At 32.5% G+C, this 11,273-nt stretch overlaps 1 protein-coding gene across 1 annotated transcript; it reads right to left on the bottom strand.

Moving 5' to 3' along the window:
• Positions 1-4,490: 4,490 nt before the first annotated feature.
• Positions 4,491-9,308, bottom strand: LOC110029300 (probable sulfate transporter 3.5). Its single transcript, XM_020731536.1, has 6 exons — positions 8,842-9,308; positions 8,555-8,762; positions 6,956-7,127; positions 6,286-6,351; positions 6,062-6,198; positions 4,491-4,677 (listed from the first exon to the last, which is right to left on the bottom strand). The coding sequence occupies exons 1-6, from the start codon at positions 9,158-9,160 to the stop codon at positions 4,491-4,493; spliced, it is 1,089 nt and encodes a 362-aa protein (XP_020587195.1). The 5' UTR covers positions 9,161-9,308.
• Between the last annotated feature and the right edge of the window lie 1,965 nt (positions 9,309-11,273).

The raw sequence follows: 11,273 nt of genomic DNA, 5'->3' as shown, positions 1-11,273 counted from the left end.
TATATATATATATATATATATATATATATATATATATGTACTATTAAACTTAAGGAAACAACGAATAATGTGAAAAGAGCGATATTGGCATTGACGTCTCTCTTGATCAAATAAGTAAGCCAAAGAGAAAGAAACAGAGGACTTCTGCCAGTTGCTAAGATCAAAGAAGGAAGAAGGTTTTTATAAGCTTTTTTATAAATGTTTCTGGCCTTATCTTTTCATTATTGCATTTGATTACTTATCTAAATGTCTTAATAAGCTTTTTTATAAATATCCCAGCAAGTATTATTTGCGTAAAGGCATGATTGTTATCTCTCACTTAAGTTTTGCAGATGATTTAATTATTTTTACAAATGCTAATAATAAATTCATCAAAAAAGTTTGGAAGGAAATTTGCCTCTTTCAAAAAACATCTGGTATGTGCTTCAATATTTCTAAATGTCATATCTATTGTTCTAAATATGTTTCTGCGGCTAAGAAGAATTGAATGGTAGATTATACTAAATGTAATAAGGCTCGGCTCCCTTTAGTTTATTTGGGTTTTACACTGGATAAAACTAGTAAAAAGAAAACCTCTTTTTGAAAGTTTGTTTGATAAAATTAGAAATAGAATTGTTTCTTGGGAGAATAAATTCCTTTCCTTCAGGGAAGAATTACTATTCTTAAAAGTATCTTAACTTCTATGCCTCTTTATGTTATGCAAGTAATGGACACGCTCATAGGTTTTGTCAATAAATTGAAAATTTTATTTAACAAATTTCTATAGGATGGTAATGGTAAGAAGAACTTTCATTGGAAAAGTTGGAACAAACTTTGTAAACCTCTGGATAAAAAAAGGTTTGGGTTTTAGAAGATTAGAAGATTCCATCCAAATTTGTTATATGAAATTATGACATCGTTTTAAACAATTAAATTCTATTTCGACTTCTCTCATGTCTTCTAAATATTGTGAAAATATGCATCCTCTTGAGTATACTCATTCTAAGTCTGATTCCTATATTTGGAAAGGTATGCTGAAAGTTTTCAGATTAACTGATAATCTTATCAGTTGGGACATTAGTAATGGTAATGTCTCATTTTGGAACGATGACTGGCTAGGGGCTGGTACTTTGGTGGAATGCTATGGTGGTCCACAAGATATTAAAATTAAATTTTATGATTTTTGGTAAGATAATGGTTAGAACATTGATAAATTAAAACCGGTCCTCAAATATAATGATACCAAATTTATTTCTAATATTACTGTTATGAGGGGTAATGGGGATGTTCATAAGGTTAAAGGTAAAGTTGGGGATACTATAGACAAGACTTTTGCTAATTCCTTTCTTTCTTTCCAGGGTATTTATCTTAAATGGAATTAGAATGCATGGGTGAAACCGTCACTTTCCTTCTTCATTTGGAGACTATTTCACAGAATTTTGCCTACAGATGATATCCTTAAAGGAATTGGATTTCCTTCACTTTGTTTACTTTGTAAAGATGATGAAGAATCAATTAATCATATTTTTTTGTGGAATGCAGGTTTTCCGTGCAAATTTGGAAGAAAGTTACCAGTCTTTTTAATAAGAATTGGTTTGCGCGTATTTATAAGGATGTTAATGATATATATCAGGATTGGATTTCCCTTGGGATTGCTTTTTTCATTAATATTCGCTCTATTATTTTTTTGTTTGTTTGATATACTAGGAATGCTATTAAATTTCAATTATACACCTAAAGTGAATAATACTTTTGGTATGATCACTAATTACATTTCTAATAGCCTTTCTTATATTGCTTGTAAAGGGAAGAATAATATCAAGTTAAGAAGGTTATGACTAACTTTAATATTGACAATATATTCTTATTAGTATGCGTAGCTTGGTTACTTGCTCTAATCCTTGTGTTCACTTCATCAAGATAAATGTGGATGGTAGTTGGAATACTAATAGAGCTAGAGTTTGTGGTATTTGCAGGGATTTCCTAGGTTTGGTTATTGTCTGGTTTGTTGTGACTGCTTTACCTGTTTCACCTTTAATGATTGAAGCTGAGGGAGTAATGCTTGGTCTGGTGATAACCAAGTAGTATGGTTGGTAATATATTCATATTGAGATAGATTCCTTATTACTTTGAAATGCTTGCAGGTTAAAGAAGGAGTATCATTGGAGCATAAACTTGCAAATGAAGAGAATTTTTTAGTTGACTAAGGAGTTACGCATTTGTTGGACCCATGCAAGAAGAGATGGCAATAAAGCTATAAATTGGGTTGCTAAACCGTGAAGTTTACTTCATTTTATTGTTTTTTATAGGAATGTGCCTTTAGATCTAAATAAACTTGTGGTTTTAGATCTACTTTAATGTTTTTTTTTCTTTACTTTTTGGTACATGGGTAGGTAAGTTGTTTTTCTTCTTTTTGGGAGAGAAGCCATAGGTTTTTTTATTCCTTGTGTGACTTGTATGGGGGTTTAGTAGGCTCCTCTTGCCACTCTTTTGTAATTTTTTTTTGTGTGGAATAAAATTCCCCCAAGGGCTTAAGAAAAAAAGAAAGAAGGTGAAGAAGAGGGTTTTGATTCTCTACCTTTGACTAGGTCAAGTAGAAGGGAGAAGAGGGAGTGGGAGAGGGAAATACTTGGTCGGTAGCCAGTGTAGGGGAGATTTATGATGCCCTAACCTTATTCTTATAACAAAGTCAAGGTCAATGAGGGAAAGGCACGAATTCTTGATTGGGAAGGTGGCAAAGAGAAAAAAGAAAAGGCAAGGAAACATCACATCCAAATTGAGACAGCTAAAAAGCTCGTCTGCAAGATTCACATGACAACCAAAAGGGAAAGACAATGTGTTAGCGAACAAAGAAGGAAGGGAAAGTTTTATTTGAAGCTTGTTAAAGAAAAAAAGAAAGAAATTTTGTGATTTGGGAAGAAGAGAAAATGAAAAAACTATATATATTAGACATACCATCCTCCTTAAAATAATTTAGTCCTAAATTCAGACCAAATATTATATAAACTAAAGTAGAAGAAATATTATAAGTGTAATAGACATAGGTATATCATTGGTAATATATAACAATCAAGAACAGACTTAATCTTTGTCACATATGAGTTAGATGACATAATGATTGATAGATGCAAATTTAATAAATAAATTTATATATTAGATATAAATTTATATGATATAAATAAATGTGATACCCAAGCGTCAACCAATATTATTTTCGGTTGCCTAAATAAAATAAAGATAATACATGTCACCATGTTAAGAGCTTTATGAGCTTCTCGTTGAGTCATAATAAATGTTTGGGGTGAAATTATCAGCCTGGGTTGATAAGGATTTTGAAATTGTATCATTAAATGGTTTTGATACATTAGTGGCAACTAGTGGTGTTGTTGGTATTGCAATCTAAGAGGATGTTGATGATATGACTAAGGTGTTGATACTTGTTACAACTGTTTTTGGGGTTGGAAATAGTATTAACTTGTATATCCTTTGTTATTTTGATTCTGATAATGAAATCTATTAGATTTATGCCTCTCATTCTTTTGTTGCTTAAAGTTCATCTCTTGGGTTATTATGCGCTGAGTTTGGCTTTGTAAAGGGTAGTACTTGATTTTGTGTTTGGGGCTATAGCAGTTGAAGCACTTCCAATAGTTAAGATGCAAGGTTCAATGTGTCTTTTCTCGAGGTGACAGTAATTGGATTCAATCTTCAATTTATCTCTATTGTGCTTCTTTAGTGACCCTACTTGCGTAAGGGCGTCGATGCCCCTTCATTTTACGATAGTTTTTTTTTTATAGGCAGTAAGCTCTAACTCTGCATGTATAGCCCTTCCCAAGCATTAAGCTCTAACTCTACATGTATAGGTCAATCAATCAACTCTCAGTATGTAGTACATTTGACAACAGATAAGCTCCTTCGAATATTTTATCTTAAGTTGAAAAGAAAATGATAAATTCTCCGATCTTCATTTTAATCCATTGATGATTCTGGTAAACTATGTTTCATACACTTGATTAACTTTTGTTACTTGCCCTCGCTTCCTTCAGTTGTTCATCAGTTTTGCACGATCCGCCCTAGGAAAATATTACTCCAAGAAATCCCTCAAAATCTGCCCAAAAAAAATACTACATCCGGTACAAGAGTGTTGCAATGGCGACTCTCTCACCAATCGTCAACCCATTCATGTTGTTTAAATGTAGAAATGTCCACCTTACGATCTTCAGGGCAATTAATTTCATGAAATTTTTTTTAGATATCATGAAGCCATTTGTATGATTAGATCAGGTCTACCGCACCATTGAAGGTATGAGGGTGCATCTTCAAAAACCGATCCAACACTTGATTCATGGCACTTCTGTTAGCCATCAACACTAGTTATTTATATTGAATGTCTATGACAGTAACTAGTTGCACTGATTGAGCTTCTTGCAGTACTTGTTGAGTAGGTTGTTGTATCATCTGAAATGCAAGTGTGATTTAATTTGTAATACGAGCTTGTAGTGTTGGGTAGCATTCTATGTCACAATCTCTATAAGAGTTATCATATTAAGGAGTGCTTCGGTAGTCTTAGTGGGTTGAATAGGATCAACACGATGGCGGCTAGGGGAGCGAGGGCCCCTAGAGATATATGCCACTTCTAAAGAAGCTCTTGGGGTTTTTGTTGTGCGAGCGGCTACAACAACTCTCTTCTTTGAAGCCTTTCTAAATAATTGAAATTTATAAAATAAAACTGGCTAAATAACTAACTAACAAGTATTATGGTAACTACTGTGAAAATAAACAAGAAAGATAAAATTTATTTCATTTCATAAAAAAAAATTTATACAACAAAAAAAAATAAAAAAATAACAAAAGAAATTGAAAAATTAATAGAGAAATAATTATATAGCCCTGTTGACCTCACTTTCGATTGAGGTCTAGAAAACTTCTTTAGTAGCCTAGGTCTAGCCATAGGACTTTCCTATTGACTAGTCTTAGAAAATTAGAAGAGGTACCCCACCATTAGAAATTCAAAACTCTTCTTTTTACTCAGCTTGAAATTCCACATATTGATCTTAACCTCTAGCATTTAGTAGGTAAGATCATTATAAGAGAATTCAAGAAGAGTCCCTATAGGATTACTTGACTTTAGGGTCGACCCTGGAACTAGGATACACCATATCTTCACAATGTATTAATCCCTGGTTCATTTAGAATGGATATCTATCCAATTCTATGTGAAATGCTTAACTTGGTATTTTGCCCCTAGGCACCTCCAAATTACCTAACTGCCCTTGATACCCAAATTTGGCTAAAATTCCCAAATTTTGCCAAAATACCCAAAATTGATCAAAACTCATTCCAAACACTTTAAATACATCCAAATTTGTCAAAATTTCCAAAAATTACCAAATTACCAAGATGCCCCTCCATGACCCAAAATCTAAAAATTCCAAAAATTCCTAAAAAATCCCAATAAATCCAAAATATTCCCAATTTCATTTTGTCCAACTATACCTTGGTCCAATTTGGTCAATTTGACCATCTTTGACAAAATCCCCAAATTAGCCCCAAATTTGGCTAACACCCCAAATCTCAACAATTGAATGCCTTAGACCTCAAATTGGCATCCAATTTTTGTTGAAAATCCTTTATAAGGTCATTTTTGACCAAACACAACAATCAATTAGAGCTTAGCCCAAAGATCAAAATCAGAGATGTATAAACATATACTGTTTTGCAGACATTTTCAAATAGCTGCCATTTTCTCCTTGTTGTAACAAGTTTTTATCAAATTTTGTTTTACTTTTGAAAAAAACAGCGATCTAAAACTTTCAAAAAGGATTATAATACCACAAATTTTATCATATATATATATATATATATATATATATATATATATATATATATCTCCACATAGTGGCCTTAACAAATTGGAATTAACTTCGTAATAAAATATGACTAATAATGAGTGTTTACAAAATTATAAAATTTTATATAATACAATAACGGGTTGGACATTTGACATATGAATCATTAAATAAATATAAACTTTTGGAATTAAATAGCAATATTTATTTTGTCATATAGATTAAAATAATAAAACATAAATTGTGACGGGGAACTTACGATTGGAATTCCTTGGTTATTCCCATCAACCGCAAAGGCAATTACTCCTCCCATCACAACCACAGCCAGCGGAGAAATAGCATTTACCCAAAACAATCTTGGTACTTTTTCTTTCTGCAATATTCTTTATGCTTAGGTATAAAAATACTAAACAACAAAAGAAATTAAACTAAAAAAGAGCCAAAGTTTGTCCCTACGTACCAGACGTCGAGCACAAAGTAAAATTACTATAAACCCCAAACCTAAAATCCCGCTCTGCCATTTCCACTGCACATAAACAGAATCCACAATTAAAAATAAGTAAAAGATAATTTGATCATTGCTGAATTGTTAACCAAATAAAATAAAATAAAACTATCCATAATTGTACTTTTTTTTTTTTGCAGTTGGAGACTACTTTAGGTTTTTCCTATTCGTATTTCATATGAAAATGATCCACTTTTTCATTAGTAATGTTCTTAAATCAGTATAAAAATTCTTAAATTTGTATAAATAACGAAAAGATAACTAGCTGGCATTTTGATTTTATAAAATAGAAAGATGAGAATTTAAATCTCCTAAACAAGTAATCGCTAGTTCGTATCCATTATCATCTGAATAGGTCGCTTAATCTGTCCAATTTCAAAGCGGAAAATTAACCATACAAAAAAGGATCCAACAAATGAAAATGAATTGTTTAATGGTCTTTCACTGAGACAATCAAGTTTTATGTTTTTGTGAGGCCAACCCGCAATCAAATTTGTTCCATGCATGTTTGGAATGGCAGGATTAGGAACTGATCGAAAACTCCAATTTTATAGAAATTATAAATTTACCATTACATGGAAGAAGAGGAGACGTAAAAAAGTTTTCTATAGAAAAAGAGAGAAACCTCCTGTCGATTTTGAAAGACGGCGTGCACAACGGACACCAGATCTGTTTTGGTGGTAAAATGCTGGAGGCCAAGCAAGCCCTTGATTTGCTGTAAAATAATAATCATCGCCGTTCCTCCCATGAACCCGGTAATGGTAGACCTGGACAAAAAATCCACCAGTATTCCGAGCCTGCAGTTCATTTTTTAAAATTACAATTATAATTTAACAAATATAAATACTTAAACTAAGGTGGTGTTTGGTAGGCTCTCTGTTAATAGAATTTATTTCCCGGATTTACTAAATCCAACAAAACACAAAAAACACAAGTTTAATGAATTTATGATTTTTTTTAATTTTGGATTTAAGTTCAGATTTAATATATTCAACAAATAAGTGATTTCATTAAGTCTTACTAACGTTAAATTTTACGTGCAGAATAAATACTTCTTCTTAGTTCAAGTTATCAAATCAAATAAGATATTTTAACATTTATAAAAAAGAAATCTAGACTAAGTAATGAATTTGCATTTTAAAATGTCATATAGTTAGGTGGACGGACATTTCGGATCATTGATTTTGTCATCAACTTTGATCGTCGGATATAAATAAAAAAAATTGACATACTTAAATTCAAGTTCGTTATTCTTAATCTTATTTTTAAAATAAAATTATAGTATAATAATATTTTTTTAACAAAAAATAGTTCCCCCCCCACGCACACTGTCTATATATAAATCAACCTATCAATCTATATTGAAAGCTAACTATTCCCAAGAAAATTTAATTCTTTTGAAGCCCACAAGATCTATTTAATTTCACTTTTCTGAAGCCCGCAATAATTATTGTTGGCATGATGATGAATTCACAAGTCTCACATTTGAGCGTGTGTATAAGTTTAAATAAAAATGATAAGTACTAACGATTTTGAGTTAACTCAAAATAATTTCAAAACAAGTTCAAGTCAGATATGAACCCAATAGTTTCAATTTAGTGATCCGAGCACAACAACTTAAACTTGATTTCGTGCCAACCTCACTGCAAATAAACCAAACCATGCCTTCGGCCGGTTGGTGTATGAGCAATCAGGTAGATGCGATGTTCAATTTGACTCTTAGCACAAATCAACCACGTTATTTGTAGATAATTTAGCAAAATTTAAGGAGATTTAAATACTTATCATAAAATCCTTCTACATTTAAACATTTAATCTAATGCTCAGATTTTTATTTATTTCTTATCTTAGCTCTTAAAAAATACTTCATTTATGTTTATATTTTTATATGATTCGGACATTTAAATAATAGTAGAGTAAATATAAAGTTTTAATAGTTAAATATGTAAATACATAAAAATAAGAACCACATAAAATTTATTTTCACCGGGCTTATTCAATATGCGATAATGAATAAGCTATTGAGCATACAAAACCGATCAGTTTAATCCATAATTTTTTTTTATAACACCAACAAATTTTAATATTTCACTGAAAATAACTAAAAAACTTATATGCGATAATGAATAAGCTATTGAGCATACAAAACTTTCCAAATAAGATCTGTGTATATACATAACTATATTATTACGACTAATTAGTCCATCCATCCATAGTTGCTGACCTGAAAATGCCCAACGCCAGCTGAAACAATCCGGTAAAGAGCGCCGCCGTGAACACCGTATGCAAATACAACTCCGGCTCTGTCTCCGGCGAGACCTTTCCACGAATGCTCGAGGAAAGCAGCAACGACACAGCCGCCACCGTACCAACCGCCAAATTATTCGAGCTCCCGAAAACAGCGTACACCAAAGGCGGCACGAAGCTCGAATCTGCAACCAAAACCCATCACTCAATTTCTGTTCATTAGACTAAAAGAAGAGTATATATGATTTGAAGCAAGGAGAGTACAGAGGCCGATGATGGGAGGAACGTTGGCGAGCTTGGCGTAGCTGATGCCTTGGGGGATGGCAAGGCTAGCAATGGTTATGCCGGCGAGGAGGTCAGAAGCGAAGAGAGTGTGTTTGTATTTGGGAGCCCATTGGAGGATGGGGATGTAGTAGCAGAGGACGGCCCATGTGCGGCGGAGCGGGGGATGGTCGGAGATGTGACGGAAGGGGTCGTCGGGGAAGAACGTTTCTTTCAGCTGAGATTTTAGGTGTTTGGAGAAAGGGGTGTGGTTCGAGAGGTTGACGGCTTCTCGGCTCTGCTCCGCACTTATGGTTCCCATTGGTTGTTAGTCGAAGGGAGAGGAAGAAGAGTGTTGATGAATTAAGGAGATTTGGTGAAATTTATAATGTGAAAATGTGGCGATGTTTTGTCAGTATTTTACGATTCTGAGTGCACCACAGCCGTGGATGCGGAGGAAATAAGGAATACCGATTTGCACAATGAGAAGTAATTCAATTGATGTTATTTATATATATATATATTTCTTTTGGAGAAATTGTGTAGAGGCCAGAAATGTCATTGTTAGGAGATAATTACAACCACCAAGTCAAAAGCAAAATTACAAGGAATCCAAATTACAAATCTGTATTTTGATTCTAATAAAATCTAAAAGAAGTATAAAAAAATGGGCTAAAAAAGTAGAATATTTGCTTAATGACAAAAGTGTTATTATAATTTGAAAACAATATTTTGCAAGTAGTAAGTTGCAACCGTAAGCAACCCATGAACAGTTACAGCCAAAGCATTCAGAAGAAAGCTCTTCAAAGCTAAGTTGCACAAAATTTTAACACTGCAGCAAAAAATTCCTCATTAAAAAAGAATGGAAAGTCAAAATCATATGCTTCATAAAATAGGAATTTTGAATATGCCATAAATTGTTGTACTCTTCACCAAATATATCATGTAGAGGAAATAGATTGAAGTTGCAGCTAAGAACATGAATCCAACAAGATGTCTTACAGAGGTCAAAATGTGTTCATAATCTACATCCAAACTTTTTTTTTTCTTTTTCATCTCAATAATTTGGGTCTTAGAACTTGCTTAATATAATAAATAAGAGAAGTGTTGCAAGCAATGACACCACCAAAGTGCCTATCGTATCTCTCTCCTTAGATATTATATATGATGTTGACAAGGGTAAAGTTAAAACTTTTTTACTTCCTTTAGAGTTGATGTCCATATCCTAAATAAATTATAAAATTTGAAAAAGTCATGCACTAAGAAGAAAATTTGAAGTCCAATGAAACCATCCCTTTAGAATAGGGTTCGACAATACTAGCAAAGAATAAATGGCTAGCAGTTTCAAAATCATAACAACAAAAATAAAGCACACAATTACCTTGAATCAGAATATTCCTTGGTCGAAGTGAATCTGCCATCTTGAGGGCATCATCAAGAGCAAACCAAGAATAAAAAGAAAAACACAGCAAAATTCTTGTGTAAAATAAAGTCAGACCAGTCAACATTCGCATAAATACTATAATAAGCCTCAGAAATTTTTTATAAATGGGTTAAATGATATCCTTTCCAAAAGATAACTTCAACCTCCAAGTGATTCTAAATGTGAGTAATAAAATCAATGAGAAGTTATAAGAAGCAAGTAGGGGGAACATTCCAACCTAGAGTTTAATATGTGAGGAAGAATGAATCGAAAGAAGTTAAGTGAAACCCACTTTCACTAATAATTTCACAAAGGTTATTGTAGTTAAGCCATGAAAGAAGCATAATATGAGAACCAACTCCAATAGAAGAAGGATAATTGAGGCTTCAAATCTATAACAATTCCTCAAAGTTTTTTTTTTTTAAAAAGGAGGTTGCTCTAGAAACCTTTCTAAGGAAACATGTATTTTTTTCATAAAAATTTTGAGAGGGGAGAATCACTGTTAATAGATTTTAGAATAAGATTCAATATTAAATCAAATGAAAGTGCAATAATAAAGTGAAGCCTAAGACTACACAACCTCATGGCCTACAGATAAGCTCCTAAGACACTAAATGAGCCTGTTTAGTTGTAGTATTACTCGAGCAACATTAATGAAGCATTTTAATATTGTTTTGGGAAGAAACAAAAATCTAACCCAATACAAAATATATCTTTAAATAGTGAACTTTAGCAACTGGAACCTGTCAATCAAAAGAAGGTTTTTTGCCTACCAACCATATAGATGTAGTTTGTTCTTCTCTAAAACGGTAGAATTAAGTAATTTATGCTTATGTGATGATACTAAGAGAACATGTTTTGTAAAACTAGGGTAGGAATAATTAAAACCAAGAAAAAAACTAAGGTGACAAGCATTTTCAGTGCCTTTCATAAAGTATATTTTCATAAAGTATATGTGGCTTTTTGGTGGATTTACCAAAAGACCAAAAGCCTTGTGAACCTTATTCAAGAG

The sequence above is a fragment of the Phalaenopsis equestris genome, unplaced genomic scaffold (genome assembly GCF_001263595.1).
Source record: "Phalaenopsis equestris unplaced genomic scaffold, ASM126359v1 Scaffold000558, whole genome shotgun sequence".
NCBI lineage: Eukaryota > Viridiplantae > Streptophyta > Magnoliopsida > Asparagales > Orchidaceae > Phalaenopsis > Phalaenopsis equestris.
Note: the sequence above shows the minus strand (reverse complement) of the source record. Positions and strands in the feature narration are given on the sequence as shown.